Source organism: Dermacentor variabilis, chromosome 1, assembly GCF_050947875.1.
Source record: "Dermacentor variabilis isolate Ectoservices chromosome 1, ASM5094787v1, whole genome shotgun sequence".
NCBI classification, from domain to species: Eukaryota; Metazoa; Arthropoda; class Arachnida; order Ixodida; family Ixodidae; genus Dermacentor; species Dermacentor variabilis.
In genome coordinates, this window is record NC_134568.1 from 233,028,568 (window position 1) to 233,052,271 (window position 23,704).

Consider the following 23,704-nt stretch of genomic DNA (forward strand, 5'->3'; position numbering starts at 1 on the left):
AACATCCTTAGCCCACTGAGAGCCAGCTCCAACAACCAGCAGCAAATTGGTGAATGGCTGTTTGGCTTAAGAACACAATATATTCATATACTGCAGTGAACTCTCGTTAATACGAGCTCAGTTAAGCCAAATTCTAGCACATAACAAACAACATAGGAATGTTTGGTTTTCCATAAACTCAATGCAAAAAAAAAAAAATCTGCTTAAGATGAACCGCCTCAGACATGCTCTTCAGTTAAGCCGAACGTTCAGAGTGACCACCATCGCTGCCGATCCTGGAGGCTAGGGTGCCTCGATGCGCCGCACCCGTGGGTGCACACATCAAGGCACCATAGAGGAGGCCTGCGGCGCACATCGCCCATGGACAGAGGCAAAGACAAGAGGAGGAAAAAAAAAAAGACAGTGACATTTCACTTAGCGAACGCGGGTCACACACAAGCGGACGCACGCTATAGTGCATACGAAGCTATTGGCCATCGGTGCACCTAGACTGTCCGCATCGCAGATCATATTCAAGACATGGCTAGTATGGCCGCGCAATACACAGCAGGCGCCAGAGTAGAATGCGCCCTTGTAAACATTCGCTCACAAACTACATTAACAAGCATGGTGTCAGCATGCACAGGCAAACATGAACACTTCACACTCGATGACCACAGACGCTCACTGTCTAAATGCTGGAATGAGCAATCATAGCAGCAGCAGCAGCGAGTAAAGTGACCTTTGCGCTGTCTATCGCTTCAACGCAAACTGAGAAGCGAGAACACAGCGCACGCAAAGCTACGAGCCATTGGCCCACCTAGACTGTGCCCCCAAAGCATATGGTGTTCAAGGTAAAGTTCGCGCAACAGCGTGCGGCCGAAGTACAACACCCCCCTTCCTCCCCGGTGCCATGAGCGCTACTGAAGACGATGCCCCCCTCCTTCCTTCTTTGCGCACGGGAGATTGAGCTGCCATCATCGGCTTGCCGTTGCATGCTTTCAGTCACACACACAGCATACGGCGCGGGAGGACAATGTTATGAGATGAACGCAGTACGTCCATATCGCAAATGAAACCTGTAGCAACTGCCAGAGGACGTCAACCCAGCGAGCCTCCACCTATCTTCCTCCTCCGCAACGCCTTGCCTCCTTTCTCCTTCCCCACTCCGCTCAATGTCACCTAGACTTCCCTCTAGGTTGCGTTGCTTTGCCGCATGTTCAGCGCACTCTTTCCTACTTTCGTCAGCTCGGAGCCTGTACCAATGACCTGAGAGGCGGCAGATGCCTGCTTTAACTCCCCAGAGAACTTTTTCCAAGTGACAAGTGACTCATTTTCTATTACATCAATAAAATTACAGAATACATTGCTATCATAAGCTCTACATCATCATTACCAATGTACAATAATGGTAACAAATTTCGAACTTATTTGTATTTTAACTTTTTCCCTCACCACACTTCAATGAATAACATAGGTTCCCTCACACAGTTGTGTGCACTAAATTGCTCAAAGCACTTCAATTTAAAGGTCTTGCAGGTTCAAATTTTATGCACAATTTATGCCAACCTCAAAGCAATACAAGGAAAATGCAAAAATGATTGAGCCCGAAGATAATAAAACGACACCAGACAAAAGTCTGAGGCTCGGAAATTGTGGTTCTACAAAATGTTTCGAGCTCACAACCATGATACTCTTTAGCATGTCCCCTCCTTCCCCACTATAACTACACCCCCCCACCCCTCCCAAGAGAGATATTTAAATGTGCAAATGTTACCGAAAGTTTGGAGGCCCGGAGCTTTGTGCAGTTGTCAATGTACTCTAACTGGATCAACTCGAGACCATGTGTGCCGTAGGTGCCCTTGAATACGCCAGGCTGAATGGGTACGCCAGTCAATGGGGCTTGCAACGTAACTCGCTTATACTGAAACGCATAGCTGAAATGCACATAAAGGATAGCATACTGTTAGAAGCTACACACAAGCATGTGGCCCGTGCTCAATGCAGCACACACTATGGGCATCACAAAAATGGTCCAATGCATAGGCACAGACAGCAGCAGAACCTTTGCCTCTAGAATGTAGTCCACCATGTTCTTGAGTGCTGCCACCACTGCATGGGGAACTATTCCTGATCACTTCAGTGGGTCTCTTGATTTATCCAGTCATTTGACTTATCCAATACTACAGTGATTCACAATAGTAGCATACAAACTAAAGTCAGAGTTACAAGCTTTGGACAGAGTGATAAATGCACAACAAAAAGACATTTTGTAAGCGCACCACCCAATTACCATTCATCATGCTCCTCCTTACAATTCACCGCCCCCCCACACCTTCGCCTTTGAGAATAGTGCAGTAGTGTTAACGTCTACCTGGAGAACCTTCTTGTGCAACACCCACAGCTAAAGAAAGGTTTACTATGCCTTCTGTGGCACATTATGCTGTTGTACATGAGAGACATAGCGAATATATTTGTTTTTGTTTTTTAAGGGCCCCTCTCATCAGGCCACACAGCGAATTTTTTGTTATATGGTGGAGGTTGTTACATGCCCTCTTGGGATCGGGAGCATTCTGCTGCAAGGATTTTTCAAATTGGTTGATTAATAGCCGAGATATAAATATTACAGTGCCATAAACCCATGATTTCAGGAGGCGAGCGTCATGGCTAACAAGGACATTCTCTTTACTTGCCCTGTCTAGCCTCCACAAGCGAAATTCCTTCCCTGCGTTCTCCCATACCGGAGCTGTAGGATTGCGTGACGCATACGTCATGGGCCCTGCCATTCTTTTTTCTCTCCCTGGCTTTTTTGTTGCGCGGTGCACTTACGCTGATGGTTGCACGTGTGAGCTGCTGTGTTTGTTTCATTTTGCGCAGCGCACGAGAACACCTGACTAGCAGTACAAGTCAGTGCTACAGGAACACTGAGGCAGACGCAAGCAGATCACAGAGCATGACTGCGCACTGAAACATGGTAGAAAATGACATAGTTTCGCTCTCAGCGCACACGACTGCATGACGTGGGATCAAGCAGACGAAACGGAAGCACACTCAGCCACAAAATATTACGGACCACTGAATCTCAGAAAAATCGGCATATCTCTGCAACTTCACAACACAGTCTGGTATTTGCAATACGCTAACAGCATTATCATATATAGTTTTAGTGGCTAATGCTGCAGGCTACTCAGGAATTGAAAATCTACTGAGATACCGTAGTCCGTAAACTTTTATGGCCGGGTGTACATCTCTCTTGCAATGCGAAGTAAAACAAAAACACGCAGACATTCAGTTTGTACGTTTTATTATTTCTCTAAACTTTGTCTATCGAAGCAACAGATTACACAGATAACAGATGTTGCCTTGAATAATTCTCGAACGGTTGCGAGTCATTATGAGTGACGTTACTGCATATACATGTACGCAGGCGTCCTTGCTGATATACGTCATCCCCCGGTCTTGGAGCGCGATGCCCGAGAGGGGAAGGGCAACGGGTGTTTAGTTTGAAATTTCAGCTCTTTCCGCAGCACACAGCGATGTATTCTCAGTGGACACGATCGTGAGTGCGCATTGTATGCCCTGCGCTTGTCAGCTCAAAATGGCCAGACCTGGTGAGGGGCGCTTTAAAGCAACGTTATGATAATTACCCCCTTGATAACCCTGCAAAATTTCCATATTCTAGTGCGTTAGTGTGTTTGTTGCAAGATATCTTTGCACCTGTGACATCTGGCTGTTTATCTGTACAATGCGTGGCAGCAGTTTTACTGCCACGCATTGTACAAACCAGGCACAGCAAAAATTTGTTGCAGTTTCTCAACTCCTATCTTTCAAGCTAGAGCAGCAACATATAAGCCAAGCAGTCAAAGAACTGGCTCAGGTGCCCAGTAAAGTAGCAACTGTTCCAGCTGCAGACGTGATAAATACAGCAACAGGCAACACCCATTATACCTTTTGATTCTTGAAACACGAGTTTCCAGAAGCACAGACAGCCAATTCATGAAGTACATGTACAGTAATAAGGTTGAGTTCCTTTAAAGGGACACTAAAGAGAAATGCAAATCAAACTAATAAAATATTTGTTCAAAAGTCTGTTGTTAATTTTGTGCTAAGCAGTTCATTATTACAAGAGAAAAGCATGGTCAACTTCAATTTTTGGAATTTCCCACTGAAACCCCGGCAACAGCATGTCAGTGTGACATCCAGACTTCAAAGTATATTTTTTTTTGTATTCTGGCAGCTGTGGCTCAGTAAATGTTCTTGAAAGTTGCCAAGTTCAGTCTATGCCTCTTTTAGAATACAATGCAGTCAATTTTTACCAATAAAATTAAGCTAACTATATTCGTATACAACTTAAGTCTACAGTGAAGACCCGCCCACACTCTCATGACCACCAGCCACTGCTCCTCCGTGAGGCTGCAAATAGTTCGTACTTCAAAGTTTCCCTGTTATTTAAATAAAGTGGTAACCACAAAAATAATGTTATAAGTGCGTAATTTTATACGTTTCCACTCGCCTATTATAGTGAAACGGTGAAAGCCTAATTCTTTATTCAACTGAAATAAAATGCTTGCTTCGCTGCAACTATTTATTGTCAAGTTTCACTTCAGTTGGCAGTGAAATTTCACAAGTAAACTGGGGTCAGCAGTGAAATGATCTGTACCACGAACTTTCGAAGAGTGAAATGCTCAGACTCGATACACTTTCTCCATGTCTGTTGCACACCTCATCACTTCCACTGATGAAAAGACTCTTCAAAAACAGCAGATGCCCCAGATGTATCAAATACGGCGCCATTTTGAAATGGTCGCATGACAACAATTTTGTTGGCTTGTGTGATTGGCTGGCGAGTAACAACCCCACGCGGTCTCTGTGCCTCGGTAGCCAACTGCTGTCTTTTCAAGTTGTATCCTACTATAGACCTGAGCACTGTCAAAATCCACGTCATGATGAACGGATGCAGGAACTTCAAGGTGGCATATTTCATTTTTACGTCTTTTCTGGTATACCGAGTCTCCTCTCACAGTAAGCATGGCTTTTTGTGCATTGTATCAGGGTAATTCATTATTACATCTTATTATTTTTTTGTATCGCTCAACCACTTGCGTTAGTGCTAGAAATGCGCTCATTTTTAGTGCTTTTATGTTTGAAAATTTATTGCAGAACATAGTAGTCGCAACATATACTGCGATTCGTAAAATTATAGCCTGATTACTGGTGTTTTGAATGGATGTAAAGCAGTAATAATTGTTCCAACAGTTTTTCATAATTCTTATGCAAAACTTCAAAGGAGCACCTCAAGGAACACAAATTAAATTAATAATTTACTACTTTAAGTATAAGTACTGTGAGTTAAAAAAATTGGAAATATATAAAATATGCACCTGGTTTCTAGATCCCAACTTTTGTAAGTCAGATCATGCAAAAAAATGCTAAATGTTTTCTGGTGTCAATACTAGCCAAAATGATGCCTATGCTATGCGGGAGAGCTGCAGCTACACAAATGTGAAAATGGGTAAGTCCCTATTGTACAGGGAGCACTTGTTTTTACTTATTGCAGCAGGCACCTGGTTCGTTTTTACTGCTTTTTTTAGGCTCGCGAAGCAATGGTCGTCATGTCAGGGAGCATGAAGAAGCCTCCTCATACTTGATTAATGCATTTGATCAGCTTTCTGTGCAAGCAAGATGGTCTAGCGTGCGTTCAACTGTAACTAGAGTCTCCACATGCTTTGCTTAGTTCCCGTACAGTGCTGTACAGCAATGCGAATGTTGCACAATATTGTACAGTAATCAATAAAGGCACTTGCACAGGTGGTGTTCAAAATGTAAGAGTAGACTGCTAGTCAAGCTTCGGGTGAAGGTTGGTCTGAAATCAACTGCATGCGCTTGTATGAGTGAAAAGCCTACTCAATGGGAAGTATTGCTCGTAATAATCTGCACATGCGCTGTCTCATCATCATCATCACCATCGGCCTGGTTACGCCCACTGCAGGGCAAAGGCCTCTCCCATACTTCTCCAATTACGCCGGTCATGTACTAATTGTGGCCATGTTGTCCCTGCAAACTTCTTAATCTCATCTGCACACCTAACTTTCTGCTGCCCCCTGCTACGCTTCCCTTCCCTTGGAATCTATTCCGTAACCCTTAATGACCATCGGTTATCTTCCCTCCTCATTAAATTTCCTGCCCATGCCCATTTATTTTTCTTGATTTCAACTATGATGTCATTTACTCGCGTTTGTTCCCTCACCCAATATGCTCTTTTCTTATCCCTTAACGTTACACCCATCATTCTTCTTTCCATAGCCTGTTGCGTCGCCCTCAATTTAAGTAGAACCCTTTTCGTAAGCCTCCAGGTTTCTGCCCCGTAGGTGAGTACTGGTAAGACACAGCTGGTTATACACTTTTCTCTTGAGGGATAATGGCAGCCTGCAGTTCATGATCTGAGAATGCGTGCCAAACGCACCCTAGCCCATTCTTATTCTTCTGATTATTTGAGTCTCATGATCCGGATCCGCAGTCACTACCTGTCCTAAGTAGATGTATTCCCTTACCACTTCCAGTGCATCGCTACCTATCGTAAACTGCTCTTCTCTTCCGAGACTGTCAAACATTACTTTAGTTTTCTGCAGATTAATGTTTAGACCCACCCTTCTGCTTTGCCTCTCCAGGTCAGTGAGCATGCATTGCAATTGGTCCCCTGAGTTACTAAGCAAGGCAATATCATCAGCAAATCGCAAGTTACTAAGGTATTCTCCATTAACTCTTATCCCCAATTCTTCCCACTCCAGGTCTCTAAATACCTCCTGTAAACAAGCTGTGAATAGCATTGGAGAGATCATATCTCCCTGCCTGACGCCTTTCTTTATTGAGATTTTGTTGCTTTCTTTATGGAGGACTACGGTGGCTGTGGAGCTGCTATAGATATCTTTCAGTATTTTTACATACGGCTCGTTTACACCCTGATGCCGTAATGCCTCCATGACTGCTGAGGTTTCGATGGAATTAAACGCTTTTTCGTAATCAATGAAAGCTATATATAAGGGTTGATTATATTCCGCACATTTCTCTATCACCTGATTGATAGTGTGAATATGGTCTATGGTTGAGTAGCCCTTACGGAATCCTGGCTGGTCCTTTGGTTGACAGAAGTCTAAGGTGTTCCTGATTCTATTTGCGATTACCTTAGTAAATACTTTGTAGGCAACGGACAGCAAGCTGATCGGTCTATAATTTTTCAGATCTTTCGCGTCCCCTTTCTTATGGATTAGGATTATGTCAGCGTTCTTCAAAGATTCCGGTACGCTCGAGGTCATTAGGCATTGCGTATACAGGGTGGCCAGTTTTTCTAGAACAATGTGCCCACCATCCTTCAACAAATTTGCTGTTACCTGATCCTCCCCAGCTGCCTTCCCCTTTGCATAGCTCCCAAGGCTTTCTTTACTTCTTCCGGCGTTACTCGTGGGATTTCAAATTCCTCTATTCTCTGTTCCATTATCATTGTGGGTGCCACTGTTACTGTATAAATCTCTATAGAACTCCTCAGCCACTTGAACTATCTCATCCATATTAGTAATGATATTGCCGGCTTTGTCTCTTAACGCATACATCTGATTCTTGCCTATTCCTAGCTTCTCCTTCACTGCTTTTAGGCTTCCTCCCTTCCTGAGAGCATGTTCAATTCTATCCATTATATACTTCCTTATGTCAGCTGTCTTACGCTTGTTGATTAAATTCGAAAGTTCTGCCAGTTCTATTCTAGCTGTAGGGTTAGAGGCTTTCATACATTAGCGTTTCTTGATCAGGCCTTTCGTCTCCTGCGATAGCTTACTGGTATCCTGTCTAACGGAGTTACCACAGACTTCTATTGCACACTCCTTAATGATGCCCATAAGATTGTCGTTCGTTGCTTCAACGCTAAGGTCCTCTTCCCGAGTTAAAGCCAAATACCTGTTCTGTAGCTTGATCCGGAATTCCTCTAGTTTCCCTCTTACCACTAACTCATTGATTGGCTTCTTGTGTACCAGTTTCTTCCGTTCCCTCCTCAGGTCTAGGCTAATTCGAGTTCTTACCATCCTATGGTCACTGCAGCGCACCTTGCTGAGCACATTCACATCTTGTATGATGCCAGGGTTAGCGCAGAGTATGAAGTCTATTTCATTTCTAATCTCGCCGTTTGGGCTCTTCCACGTCCACTTTCGGCTATCCCGCTTACGGAAGAAGGTATTCATTATCCGCATATTATTCTGTTCTGCAAACTCTACTAATAATTCTCCCCTGCTATTCCTAGAGCCTATGCCATATTCCCCTACTGACTTGTCTCCAGCTTGCTTCTTGCCTACCTTGGCATTGAAGTCGCCCATCAGTATAGTGTATTTTGTTTTGACTTTACCCATCGCCGATTCCACGTCCTCATAGAAGCTTTCGACTTCCTGGTCATCATGACTGGATGTAGGGGCGGAGACCTGTACGACCTTCAATTTGTACCTCTTATTAAGTTTTGCAACAAGACCTGCCACTCTCTCGTTAATGGTATAGAATTCCTGGATGTTACCAGCTATATCCTTATTAATCAGGAATCCGACTCCTAGTTCTCATCTCTCTGCTAAGCCCCGGTAGCACAGTATGTGCACACTTTTTAGCACTGTATATGCTTCTTTTGTCCTCCTAACCTCACTGAGTCAATAACACTGCTAGACTCGCCTCACTAGATAACGTTCTAACATTAAACGTTGCCAGGTTCAGATTCCAATGGCGGCCTGTCCGCTGTCACTGTACGCTGTCTGCTGTCTAAATGCATATAAACGCTGATGGATAAAAACAACCTCTGGTGGGAAAAACAAAGTTGCACTTGACATAGTTGACATCACTTGACATAGTTGCCTCGTCACAACGGGCCCTGATACTCCGACAAAAAATGCCAGTTTTATCCGAAGTGTCTCACTTCCAGAACTTTGGTCATGATGTCTAACAACATTGCTGCAAAGAATGAGTGACGAACGTCCAAAGTAAAAAACGAACAAAAAATGTCACAGTTTCGAATGCGATAGCAATTCACATCTCGTTCTATGACTGCAGAAAGTCGCTATAAAAACGGAGTGAGGAAGAGCGGCAGCAGCAGCAAGCGAATGGACGTTCGTGCTGTCTGTCGCTTAAACGCGAACATCAAAAGCAGAGCGCATGCGAAGTGACTAGCACTGGGCACACTTTGTCCACATCACAGATCGCTTTCAAGATACGGCGACGTAATCAGGAGCCGCTGGAGCAGAACACCCCTTGCCTTCCCCTTGACTACCCCATGCCTACCCCATGCCTACTTCATGCCTACCCCTTGCCTACCCCTTGCCTACCCCTTGCCTACCCCTTGCCTCACACGAAAGAAGACTGCTCGTTTCCGCCCTGCCTTTCTCCTTCGTGGGCGCAATATTAAGCCGCGATCGTCGGCTAACCCTTGCAAGACAGTTGTCAGCCTGTGTCGACACGACAAAAGCATGTTTTATACGCCCAATTTTGAAAAAATTGCCGTTAATTTCGTCTGCTGTAGCCGATAGTCCATTGTAGCATGGTCCGTAAAAAATGAACTTCGTTGCATTAATAAAATACGTAAAGCAAACTAAGGTTGAAATATGGTCTGTTATATCCGAAAGTCTGTTGTACATGGGTCCGTTGTAGCAAGCGTAGACTGTATTAGTCAAACACAATTAACAAAATAATATGCACTCATGAGCATCTACCGTTGCTTGAGACATTGTTAAAAGAGCCCGGATGTCGGGTCACAAAATTAGACAAGCCAAGAGGAGCTTGTCCTGACTGCTGCTGTCATATAAACATGTTGCCGAGTCGACAAAAGCGCAAGTTTTGCGTCATTTTATTGAGGAAGGTTTACTGAGGCGCATTGGAGCCTAGCTTCGACGATACCTCTAGTCGAAGTTTTATTTTTTCTGACTCCCCAATCTGCCAAAAATTGTCAAATCTGAGAAATAGTTAAAAGTTCAGTTGTCATTTCAGAAGGTGCATGATGCTGCTAGTAGAATTCCAATAGAAATTTTTAACAGTGCATACAAAAACACTCAATCAAATTGATCAACTTCTACAGGCGCACCAACGAAAAAGTTATGCAGTACACCACCATGCACAAGTTCGTAGTCAAAACTGCACATTCTACTGGGTCCCCAAAGTTAAACTATTAGTAATTTTAATAAAAATACTATGGCAGTGACACAATGCCACTTGCACAGGTGGTCTGTGCGCTTTGGTGGGTAGAATTTTCGCAAACAAGTGGAAATAGCAAGTACATAATTTAAAGAAATTTAATGAACTCCTAAAATTTCGAGATTATGGCATATGTTTATGCTAGAAACTTGAAGACAATTTTATTCAAAGACAACTCTATTTTATTTTACATTTCGGAAGCGCTTCTGTTCCAAGATATTTATAATCAAATTTAATGTGCAGTATGCTGATTTTGCATTTGGAGATGGGAGTTTCAATACAAAAACGAATCCCCCACGTGAAGCAGCTAATTGCAGAGGGAGTGGGGAAGCCAGCCTTGCATTTGCCAGCCAAGTGAAGGAGTGCAGCTGCTATCAGCTCCGCCTGGATTCTAGACTGGTGTGCAATACTAACGCTTTAGAAGTGTCAAACAAAATGGCTTTCTCCTCGAGTACAGCTGTCTCAAGGTTTCTAATATACACATACACTATATCCTGAAATGTAAAAATTTAATAAAAAAATTATTGTTCCTTACGTACTTGCTGACTACTTGCTCATAAAAATTATGCTCACCAAAGCGCATAAACCACTTATGCAAGCAGAATTTGCACAGCTATCATAGTGCTTTTATTAAAATTATTCATAGTTTAACTATAAGGACCTTGTATAATGTGCAGTTGGGAATTCGATGTAGTAACATCAAATTCATAACATCAAATGCAAAGTGTTTGCTCCCCTCTGCCTGCATTCATCATGATAGCATTGTCCCACTGTGGGTGACACAAATGTAGCTAACAACACTATTTAATTACCTAACAAAACTCACCAACTAATTACTAAGCTATCTAACTAAACTAATTATCAAACTAATATCTAAATAAATTATTCAGTAACTAAACCAACAAACCTACTTAACTAAAGTAAGCAAATGTAAGTAACTTAAGTAACTGATCAACTAATAAATAACTTACTAAACTAACCAAATATCGCTATTTAGATTACTAACTAGAGAACAGTGTAAAGATTGACAACTGACGGAAAAATTTTGTGTGAGGAATGCTACTAGGAAGGGAGACCGTGTAAATCACACAACTGTGCTGTGTATAAGCATCACACATTAAATTATTTTGCTAAAAGTTCTTGTTGCATGTTCACTCTGCAAACATGCTGAAATAAATGTGGGAGAGGCGCCTCTTCTCATGAAAGATTTGCATGATCATCCAACCTGGCCGTCTGGCACGGCATATTGATCTTCGTCTACTTATGCCAGGGCAGCACCTCTGCTGCCAACTTCTGTCCCCATATGAGACTTTCGGGAAACATTCGCGACCAGAAGGAGAGTACAAAGAACACTGACTGTGCTCTCATGATTTGTCAGCAGTCGTCAGGGTGGCGAGGCAGGAGAATAAATTCAATGCCACCTGCTAAGTGACATAAGAGGCGAAGTTTCGAAAGCGAGATGCATTAAGGAACCCAAGACATTCCTTAAAGTGCACCCAAAGCTCAGTACACAAACGTTTTTGCATTCTGCTCCCAGTGGAAGCCATCAATAAAACCCACGATCACGTACTCAACAACAGAATGCTGCAGCCACTGAGGAACAGCAGCAGGTGTCACAATCTGTGACATCACAGAGAAAAGTTCTGAGAATGTTTTCATCTTTGCCACACACCCTTTGCTTTTACATCATCTTAAAGAATATGAAAAATCTTTTCATGATAACAGTAACCAATAAGCTACTTCAATGTTGTAAACAGCCTAACTTACATCTAGATCCTTTCATGTCCCTTTAAGGAACCAGACCTCATTAAAATTTAGCAAGCTTCATTCACTATGTTGGAGAGTACAGGTAACACACGACAGGGTTAGTGGCTGTACGAACCCCTTCAGGTGCCAATTAATGCCGTCTATTGAAAATTTAGTTTTATCGCATTTCTTGCATCTTCAGGATTATTAAAAGCATACAGTTGTAGAACGGATTAAGAATCTTCAATTCTTCTGCCAGCTCTGTCAAATTTAACTAATGTTTAATTTCTACATGGGCAGCTGCAGCCGAGCATGAACAGATGATAGTTGGCTTCTTCCGGAAGTACATAAATATTATCGAAATTCGAAAGCAAATTTTCGCTTACTTCAGCCTGTTTATTAAACTTTGTCAATAAATATACACAGTAACAGTAGCAAGAAGCGCACTGACCCAAACATGCTTCTTGATTGATGTCAGCTATTGGCCAGTAGCAGCCATATATGGGAATCTGCGACATTACAAAATAAAGCCTACAGAAAAGGGTGAGGAGCACGCTTCTGTTGAAAAGAGCGTTTGAGAAAAGGTGACTTCGCACTCAGCTTGCGAGCTCCACGCACCACGCTCTATAAAACTTGGCTGAGATGTTCACAGCAGCATACGCTATCCGTGGATTATGTTTTTTCACCAAGCCTGAGGGGTGGTTCAGGACCCCTTCAACGTAGCAAGCGCCATCTGTCAAGAGATGGCATTGTGCATTCATGTCCTATGCCCACTTCTTGCCAGCATGCTGCCAGAATCGCGATATGTGCAGATTACGCTAGGAGAGCGGTGACTTTCGTTGATTGTGACATGGCAAGGCACTGCACATTAGGGCTGCCCACTCTAGAGTGGACGAAATCTAAAGGAGGAGGAGGACAGTTGAGAGGGTGGTGGCAGCTTGTAAGGACCAGCGCTGACAATTCCAGAAGCCGCTAGTTTGTACGTGCAAAAAAGATGAACTATTTCTTTTAGCTTTACTGTATCGCAATTTAGAACACGATCAAGTACGTTCTTGTGATCAAGATCAAAGCTATAGTTGCCTGACTAACACAGCTACCAGTACGAATGGAGGTACTGTCAATGGTTAAGGCCTATAAGAGAACTGTAAACAAAACCAAAATGAGACCGCTTTTATGTTTATTCCAATGCTACAGAACACAAAAAAAAGAAGAATGTGCAAATGAGCTGTCAGGCATTATAAAAAGAAAACCTGGTACTATAATTATTGTTATTCAGTAGAAAACAGAAAGCAAAAGTCTGGATACTTGGCCACCTTGATTGGGTCAAGTATGGACACGAGGCATTAACTCAGAAGCAAAGACTGTCCCACTAAATTCGGGACAGTTGGCAACCCTAGTGCACACCCAACTGGACGAAAAGGACAGCCCTCATCTAGCGTAACCTTCTGAAACCGTAGCGATTCTGACAGCGAACTGGCAAGAAATGAGTGTAGGGGCAGGCACACAGCATAAAAGGCACATGCTCTATGTTAAAGGGCTCAAGAATGCAGTTTGGCATGTGCTCACAGATCTTGTATTATTTTGACCCTGCCTGTACAAGTGGGCACAACGATTACTAAGAAGTGTAGAATAAACTTATTTAATATTCAACCTTCACTCATGCTACTATTTAACTGTTCTTTCTTCATAAAGACAAAAAAAGATTGCGCCATTTATTACATAAGCCAGTCTAGCATAGAATAAGGGCCTTCTATGCATTTCAAGGTCACATTTTATGCATTTCAAACCATTCTGGATGACAGATCAACAGTAACACAAAAAACATGTAAACTTATGCTTACTCTAATTGCCTCAATATCAAAAATTTCATGAGCAGCAGCTCCTGGCTGTGTGGAAACTGGTGCATATCCAGAGGCACTGAAGTCTCTTCATGAATCCAGTCACGAAGTTCCTGAAAAGTCATTTCAATGCTGAGTAAAAACATTCACAACAATTACTGTAGCAATTTCAACAGCACAGCACACTTTTATAAGCTGAGTGCATGACTGAATAAATAAGCAAAACTTTGCCTACATATTCCCACAAAAGGAAGAGGTCAGATCAGTTCTCCTAATGACAGCACTACTGCATGTACAGCATACACCTCAAAGGGTTGTGATACGCGAGTAGTTCAAAACATTGGGCAAATGCTTTACTCCCAAATTTGATAAAATTGCTCATTAATTAAAATTTCATGGGGATAGCAAGAGAGTACAAATTAAATGCTCCTGTTGGGCTCAATCACACTAGCTACTGAAAGATTGTGCGACCGATCGTGACTAGTGACCAACGAGCGACTTACTGCAGCCGATGTCCACAAAGGCAAGCACAACTTACTCGTCACCCCACCAACATGACTCAAAATATGTGCCCTGGTCACCCTGCTTGCACAAAACATAAAATAGATGTCACCATACACTGATGTCCTGCTTCTGTTCCGCTGATTGGTTCAATAGGATTGAAACTGCAATCGGGAGACTGAAAAATCAAGCAGTCAAGTGACTGACGCAAAACAGTCACTTTTCAAGCAGACGACCACTTGCACCAACTTGGTCGTGCAACCGCTGCGAGCCGCCAGTGTGAATGAGCCCTTAATTTACAAAATAAGTTGTCAACCACAAGAAGATATTTTTTTCAATTATACGGAAATTTGAGGCGTATTCGAGCTGCCATCGTAACCATGCTGTTCTGGTATATATATGCATGTGCAGCCTGTGCAAGGAGGGTTAGAAGGCATAGAGTTTCTAAATAAATACCCCAGAGGGAAATGTGGCGCTAGTGTCTACGGCAGTTCTCCTGAGCATTGCCTCAACCTACATGGGAATGATGGGAAGTACAGGCTTCGGATTGACTTCGATCGTTAGACTGTGTTTAGACAGCGTTTGCTCGCAGCGCAATAAACAAAGCTACACTCAAATATTATCGCGAAAAATCTAATTTTATTTCTGCAGTGTCTTATATAATGCACAACACGTTACATAAACTTTGTATGACTTTGAGATTGAAGCATGGTTTACTATGGATTTACTATGGTTTACTAGGACACACCAAGGTATGCATTCTTGTGCAATTCCGTTCCCAATTTAACGCCAGAGAATAATTAGTTATTTATTTTTACAACAGCAATAACAACCATGCATGTGCTTACATAAAAATCTCATCAAGTATTTATGGAAATAAGAATTTTGTATTGTGAGAAAGTGTTGTGCCCTTGAGAGGAATGCTAAAAGTGTCACCTGCTACGACGCCTGCTCACTGCGAACGCAAGACTTTTCTCGCAGACAACAGGCACTTGCGAACTCTCTCGCTCTTTCGAAAGGCTGCGTTGGCTATCACGATTGCCGAACATCCTTAAGTACTTTTAAGTACATCTGCTGCACTGCTAGCAGGGATGCTAGCGGTCTCCTACGAGTATGCTTCATTTTATTTCATGTTGACGTACTACTTCTGAAGCGTTACGGCCTGGCTTTGCACTTACCCATTTTGCAACGTACTGCTTCCGAAGCGTTACGGCGTGGCTTTGCACTTACCCATTTTGCAACGCTAGACTACAGCCAGGAAGCAGCAACCTTTTCTACCACAAGTAAGTTTGTGCTCTCAAAGTCCTAAAACACGCATTTCAATGAGCACATAAACGAGCAATGCCTAATGAAGCCCCCAATAAAATTTGATTGTCAAGCCACTAGAAGTACAACTGTCTATGTCTTGTATCAGTAGTGCCTTCTTTTTCCTATTCTTTCATAAAGGTTCATAAAGCACGTAACGCTACAGCGCCAACCTAACACACTTAACAAAGCAAGGACCAAATGGTGAAAACATGTTCTTTCAACGTTTACGATGCCGCCGCTTTCTCGTCAGGGCTTCGACACCACACCACGACACAAACATCATCCCAGCCGCTGGCCCAGCGCGCTATCGCCACTTGAAGCAACAGAACAAAGGGAGAGAGCTTTGTGTTGCGCTGTCCCACTGCAGGTTATAGCAATTGCGCTTGGAGCGAAACCAAAACTGCCAAAAAATACTTGTAGACTAGTTTGCCAGTCAACAGAATGCCTATCTGTAGCCTGTACTTCCCATCATTCCCATGATGGTTGAACGATCGCAGCGCCAGATTTCCCTCTAGTTATACTAATATGAAACTCTATGTTAGAAGGTCTCTGGAGACATACAGTGCATTTGGCTACAAAAGCAACAAAGCTAAGTGGATGCACTAATTGGCTCTGTTACAGCCAAGGAAGCGTTCTTGCTTCTGCTGCTGGCATGAGCAATGTGCACACACACATTAATGTTCCCGCTAAACAAGCGGTATGCATACCACACTGTGGTGTGCATACACTGGCCTGAGCACAATAGAAAGTAAATGTAAAGCTAAATCTAGCTAATTGTTGCAATCGGTGCTCACAAACGCCAATGGTTTTTCATCGTTCTCATATCATGCACCATCAAGGTGCGACGCCTGTAACACCGCGGCGATTTAGAAACGCGACTGTGCTCATGCACTATCGTACCACAGTGCTCTCAACCGTGTTTCGAGTGAACAAAGTGTGGTTATTGCTTATCAGAAATGGCAATGCCACATCATTTCTGCGCGCAGGCGCAGAAGGTGATGATGCACTGTGAAGTCAATGCTGGGAGCGGCGGCTGCTCACCTCACCGCGGTCCGCATGCATGCTCCCTCCAGTGGCTCGAGCCACCATTGAGAGTGCTGCAATATCATATCGCTTGAACGCAGTCGTGCGTTTTCCTGATGGTTTTTTTCATATTTCATGGGGTTTATTTAAACACTGAGAAAAACAACATGCATGAGGCATGTTGCCACAAAAATCTGGATTGTTTGTTTGTGAAACACTTCATCAAAGTAACGAAATGCACTTGGCCCTAAAATGAACCATTAATGCTTACTTTCATTTTCTTTTGCTCTTCTTGAACATGAACATGAACCGTGCTTCAATTTCAAAGTCCTAACTTATCTTAGTTAATTAACTTCTTAAAAAGAATATTAAACATACTCTGAGGAGTGCCACATGACGGTAAACAGTATGTCATTGCTTTCACCCAGCTGAGGTTTAATGTTTTTTTTTTTTTTTTAAGTCCTTGGCTCAGGTTACGTGAAACAGCCGGTATACATTCTGAACAATAGTTTGGGTCATCACCTTTTGCTCCTTGAACCCAAATCCTTGCACCTTCACATAAACACAAGATGTTCTTTTTCTGCAAGCACATATGCACTTTCCCCTTTCTTAGTGCACTTTTGACTCCTTCACACAGTGCTACCACATCTTCAAAGTCCTTTCTTTTTTCCTTTCTCTCCATTATTCAATCTACCACCCATTTAACCACGTCCCCTTTCGAGCTTCAACAGTTCCTTTCCTTTGCTTTCTAGGTCACATTATTAAAAGTGGCCTCATTTACTCACTAAACTTGTCTTGCTTCCATACCCATAGTGCACACCCATTTACACATAACATGCAAAAATGCCAAAGCTGCAGTCATGCAGAAATGCAACATTTCAGAAGAATGCACCACTGTTTTGTGAACTTTAAGCAATGGGAAATTGTCTGATGTGTGATGGAAACCTTTACATTGCACAGCATGTGCAAATTCTTCAGAAACCCCCCCCCCCCTCTACACACATAGAAAACCATGAAAGAAATTTAAATTGCATTTAAAACAAAAACTTCATACTTGGTGTTTTCCATTTGGGTGACGATGGTGGCTTGAGTCACAACATTTAAACACAAACTCATCCTTGGAAATCTGAAATGCAAATATAAAGAAGGCTTTACCCATGGGCCCTCTGCCAATTTTCAGGTTAGGTAAACACTGTGGAAATTAGTGATGCAAGAAAAGTGCTAACTCAATGCAGAATTAGTATAGCTTACAGCAATGGCTGTTATAGCGGATTTCCGGTTGCACTTGTCAGTGCCACAGTATGCAGACACCACAGGTTCAATCTCCACAATATACTTGCTACTGCGCTAGTGCTCTTTCAGAAGGCATTAAAGATTTATAAAAGCTGTAGCAGTCAAAATGCTTACTTTCATTTTCTTTTGCTCTTCTTATCTGCTGATGTTTTAGCCAAATTCGAAGTGATGCTCAGACCATAAGCTTATTGAATGGTATATTTTTCTTTTTCTCGTTCACAGTTTCCATGCAGGGCCTACTGTCTCCATTCTCTTCAAAGAGCAACCCCCTACAATTGCTTTCCTCCTCAGTGCTCTACTTTGTTCAGTGCACATAGCCCAAGATATTAAAATTGTCTTTGACATTACTGATGTGGTTTTGAGCACACAATGTTTGTGTTGAAAATTGTCAAGAAATAAAGGTGCAATAGGATGCAATTCCGAAATTTGGATAATTCAGAACATAAGAAAAATATTTTGCACAGCTTTTTCAGATATTGTAGCACAAAAACAACTTGTCATCACCAGATGCTCCAAATCATCGCCACTGCAGGATTAGAGCTGTAGCTGAGCTTAACAGCAAGAAACAGGTTTAAATTAAATTATGGGGTTTTACATGCCAAAACCATGATATGATTATGAGGCATGCCGTAGTGACAGACTCCGGTTTAATTTTTACCACCCGGGGTTCTTTAACGTGCACCCAATGCATGGCACATGGGCATTTTTACATTTCACCCCCATCGATATGCAGACGTCATGGCCGAAGAAGCAGATTTAGCAAGTGAACACATTGATCAATGAGTACTGAAGATGCTAGTACAATGAGCAACACTGAGAAAACTATGCTTCAATGACAAAAAATTGAGGAGGGTCAATGTAAACAAGATAAAGCCATAAGTCGTGGTAAAAACAGCCTTCTACGTCAACCAAATTCAATCAAACCTTGATATAGAAAATGCACACAAGTGAAAATTGTAGTCATGCAGAAAAATAAGCTTTCTGCCTGGACTAAACACAATGTACTAAGCGAAACATGCTCAACGGGAAAATGTAAATATATTTGCACTGCACCTCTAAAATAACAGCTTGGTGGGGTCCCTTGTAGCCACCAACACAAACAACGTCATCTTCATTTTCCCGGTCAAGCGAAACGGTAAAGAGCAATTTCTTGCGAAGTGGCTCGGTGATGAATGGGTCCCGTGGAGGTAGCAACTCCTGCCCCACTATGGCTGCAAGTTCAGGGTCAAACTGCAAACAGCAAAGCCAGCTCACCATCTATAATTTTTCTTTTAATGGCTTCTGGATTTTTAATCCCCTCTCCTCCACACACACACACACACACACACATGCACACGCAGGCGCACTCTCTTTTTCTATGGCACCAACCACTTTGGTTTCAAAACATTTGCTGCTAGTGGCCCAAAACCTCAATGGATGTGGCAGACATAACCACTGGATTCAAAGCCTAGCCCTGCCACACAGCAAGAGCAAAAGAGGAAGAGAGTATCGCTGTGTAAAAGGTATGTATAGCTCAGGCACTTTGTCTCAAAAGCCAGCTGAGGCTAAATGCTACTGCACCGGATGTCTGTTGCTCTTCTGGACACGTCTGAACAAGTGCTTGTTTAGACTCCTTTAATGAGCCACTCACAAGGTATGGGCAAAGTACAGGCATCACAGCATAAAAAATATAATAATAATGAGCTTTGTGCATAGATGACTTGGTGATCATGCCAGCAAAGTATTACACCAATGTAAGCCACGAAAACAGGAGAAAATTAAAACAAGAGCCTGTCCCTCTTCATCTTGGAAAAGTCACTTGAACCACAAGCTTCTACACCACGCGCATGCCTCCTGCAGCATACAAATAGCCAGCACCAGTGGGAACTTGGGTGAAATGTGGAGTGCACAGAACTTGGAAATGCACAACCCAACAAGAAGACAAAAAAATATATAATAAAAGAGGAGGAAATGGAGGGAGTAGGTGCCATGACAAAAGAGAAGGGCAGGGTACCTTGGCTGGCAGAGGATATCGGAGAAGGTGAGAGAGGAATGTCACTTGCAGGCAAGGTCTGATGCAGGAGGAGCGTGCCTCTGCTGCAGGGAGGGCAACTCATCTCCACAAACAATAGATTTAGTCGCTTCTATTTCAACTACTAATAAACCCTCTTTAATAATACCTGCAGTAGAATGCTTCCTAGATGGCACTTTAAAACTTCTAGTTTTAATGAGGCCTGGTGAGGGGCCCTTTCAACTAGGATTTGTGCATATCTTTGGCACTCATGTCATTGAGCTACTTTTATAAAAACTTGCCAACCTCTAAAGGCATACTCCAAATAATCTAAGACGTTCTCAACTGATCTGTTCCAGGAGGGGATACTCTTCACTTTCACGTGACACAACATAACATGTGACACCTCACTGGAGCGACGGACATTCTGTCCACTGGCTCAGCCGATCAGCGCATGCTCAAAGTGATGTACCCGAAAGTGATCAACCAAGAATTTGGACACTGCTTTTACCCTTTTTTCAAATGTGAGAATTATGAATACTAACCAAGACTTGGAAAAGGCCCCCGTAAGAAGACACCTGTGGCTGCCAGAGGCCCAAGTAAAACCGGTACTTGTGGAGTACTGTCACATGACAAAGAAAAAAGAGCAGGTCATGATGCACTAAGAATGTGTGCACTAAGCATAATAGCAGTAACATAGACTATGCCCCCAAAAATCTTATCTGGCAAAATAAACAATGGCAAGAACCGCCACCACCCATATACAGTTTATGTGTATGGCAAAAATAAACTAAATAAAATAAAATAGGGTTGTGCCCCAACTAAGCACATTTAAGTGAATGTATACTCCAATAAATAATCTGGTTCATAAGACAATAGGATTGCAGATGCTACCTTATGTGTACATTAATATGTCCATACCCAATTTATAAGGACATGTACAACAGAAAAGTACCTTACATGAATTCACTAGAGAAATCTCAGCCCCATGAATGTTGAAACTTCTTCCACGATGGAATGTGTAAGCGTGGCTGTACGAGGACGTATAAATAAACAGATACACAGAGACAGCACTTCTTTTACCTTCCTAGCAGACAATTCGTCATCATCTCTTCCAATAAAACCAGTGTGCCGTATGGCCGTGCCATCACTTCCTTAATCAAGACAGCATGGTAGCCTGCAGACCCTGAGGTCCGTCACATGGTGACGAGAAACCCAGGTCCTTCGAGATGATGTCAACCTCATCGACACATGGTATCATACTGCAACGCGCAGCAACGAAGGGTTCATGATTGCAGCTGACCTATGGAACAGCGACTCCGGCAACACCAGAGCCTGTGCTTGCAACTGGATGGCATCTTTAACAAAGCGGAAGGCCCACTATGAGGGCAACAAGAGCACTCAGCATCTCAGGTGAGCACCCTGCATGACCAGATCAATGCGCCCTACCTGCAGATCAAGAAAATTAATGAAAGCATTAAAGACTATACACCTGATGAGCTGATTGAGAGTGAGACCTGAGACACAAGCAAATATGGAAACAAGGCTGTCACAACAACATCGAAACTGTGGTTTGAGCTTCAAAACAACTGCACGTCTCTAGCTTCACGCCCAGCGAGCAGTCAAACGTCGATCAGCGTCAAGTCTACAGCGCTGCAGCTAGAACTGATGAAGTTGGATGGAAATCAAAAACAATGGCAGCATTTTTGGACTCAGTTTTCAATGGCTGTGCACAATAACAAAGAGTTCAGCAGTGCTGACAAGTTTGATTACCTGAACACTCTCGTCTCTGGAGCAACTGGAGCAGGTTGCAGTGAAAATCCTCAAGAAATGCTTTGGACATGAAAGTACTATTGTTTATGAGCACCTCTGAAATCTTCCATTCTGAGGCCGGTCTAGTCATCTTCGAACATCATACAACCTCGACACCTACAGATCAAGTCCAAGTGCATTTAAGGAGTTCCAAAGCCTTTGGCACAAGCCCCACTAATTATTGTTCCATGTTATGGGAGATTCTCTTGCGAATCCTGTCATCAGACTTGGTGCTGAAGCATCACAAGTTTACAAGAAGTAGACTGTGTCCATGGCTGGGCCAATGACTAAAGCAGAAGATGACGCAACACAAGAGATGACAATAGCAGAGAAAGAACTAGAATGCATGTTGGAGTACTTTGACCATCAACTTCAGTGCCAAGGAGCTTTGGCTCAACAGTAATCTCTGAAAGCATCAGATGCCATTAAAGAAACAAAAGAGAACCTAAGGTCTGTTCTGCAGCACAGTGTGTCATGAGCAGCGGCTCTACAGAGCGTGGTGGATAAGCCTGACCTGTGCCTGTTGCGAATAAGGCAAGCATAGTGCCAGCATCAGTGACAACAAAGACATGAGTGTGCCTTTTGGATGTGCCGTCTCTTGACCAAGACAGCGGGGTAGCTGGCGGACCTTGAGGTCGACAATAATGTATACACAATAAAGTTCTCAATTGTAGGTGCTACTTAAAACAATTTTGATGGCTACATAAAAATGCAATGATTCGTAAAAGTGACTTTGTGTTATGCATAGTTCTGGTGCAAACAATGCATAGTTATGGTTCACCAGCCTTCATTCGATTTTCACAGATGCTGAATGTCCATCCTATTATTCACTGCCGTCCAAGACAGCATGTTTTTAGTAGAGGAATGCTTGCACCAAAGTTTATGAGACAGAACCAGTATGAAAAAGAAGCTGCTTCAGGAAACAAAGTGGTAAAGTCGCCAATAGGCAGTTGAGTGTGCCTCAGACACCCTAGCCTACAGCCACACATAGTGAAATACTGTAAACAAAGAAAGTGCACTGGGTTGGTTTCTTAACTAAAAGTGAGCTAAGCAAGAGCACTGGCCTCACCACTTATCTCAGGGGCACACAGTATCAGCAAATTCAAGGTCACAATCCTGTGCAGTGGCCAGTTATCCACAAGCTTCATCAATGAAGGCACCAGATTAGCTATAAGTCCTTCCTGGCTGTCTTGCACAAACTTATAGCACATGGGCAAATGCGTGGGTGGACGGAGATGCCATTAGGGGGCCAAGAATTAATTTTGAGCACCTGCCTAGGGTTCTTTAATGTGCACCAAAAGCTTGGCACCATGAGTGTCCCGGCATTCTGCCTCTGTCATATTGTGGGTGCCATAACCAGAAATTTAACCTGCAACCTCAAGCTTAGTGGCACATCACCATACCTAGCCACTGAGCCACCAAGGCAAGTGAATTTGCGAGACATTAAGTTATAAAAGCAGAAAATAAAGTTGATATTGCCAGTGCACTGACTTTCTCACACAGAAATGCCTACAGACAATGCTTATAGTAGCTCCTGAAGGACAAACAAACAAGGAGAGCAGTGCAAGGCACAATGCTATACGCCTAGAGGTACAGTAATATGTATTACAAAATAAAGAATGTGACCTTTGAAATTCAGGTTGGTGCATGAAGAATGCAAATGTATTCATGCGTAGGTGCGTCTCAAAGCTTGGTTCGAACAATGTAAAAGTGCAGCATCATGGAGCAAAACAGAACACAGCATGAACTCACACTGAAAAATATATGCAGACAACTTACACTTTGTATAGATGTCCTTGAAGACAAAATTCCCGTGTTTCACTTTCACAGAAAATTCTAGAGTCGATTGTAAAGAAGAAAAAGAATTACAAACCATAACTTCTACACGTGCTACAAGCTGAAACATCGCAACACTGTCACAGCCACAATGTCATGAGCCACTGGCACAGTCAGTGTGCCTCCAATTTCTACTAAACATAAAAAATCGATCAGTTTCATTGACAGC

At 42.8% G+C, this 23,704-nt stretch overlaps 1 protein-coding gene across 2 annotated transcripts in view; it reads right to left on the bottom strand.

The window, feature by feature from the left end:
- Positions 1 to 23,704, bottom strand: part of LOC142559293 (F-box only protein 31-like) — an 83,458-nt gene that overhangs the window by 38,878 nt on the left and 20,876 nt on the right. For both annotated transcript variants that reach the window (XM_075670913.1, XM_075670918.1), the window contains exons 2-7: positions 23,479 to 23,535; positions 20,433 to 20,509; positions 18,951 to 19,127; positions 17,659 to 17,730; positions 13,776 to 13,885; positions 1,757 to 1,916 (exon numbers count right to left, since the gene is read on the bottom strand). In XM_075670913.1, the coding sequence (XP_075527028.1) occupies positions 1,757 to 1,916; positions 13,776 to 13,885; positions 17,659 to 17,730; positions 18,951 to 19,127; positions 20,433 to 20,509; positions 23,479 to 23,535 (653 nt within the window). The remainder of the gene's footprint in view (positions 1 to 1,756; positions 1,917 to 13,775; positions 13,886 to 17,658; positions 17,731 to 18,950; positions 19,128 to 20,432; positions 20,510 to 23,478; positions 23,536 to 23,704) is intronic.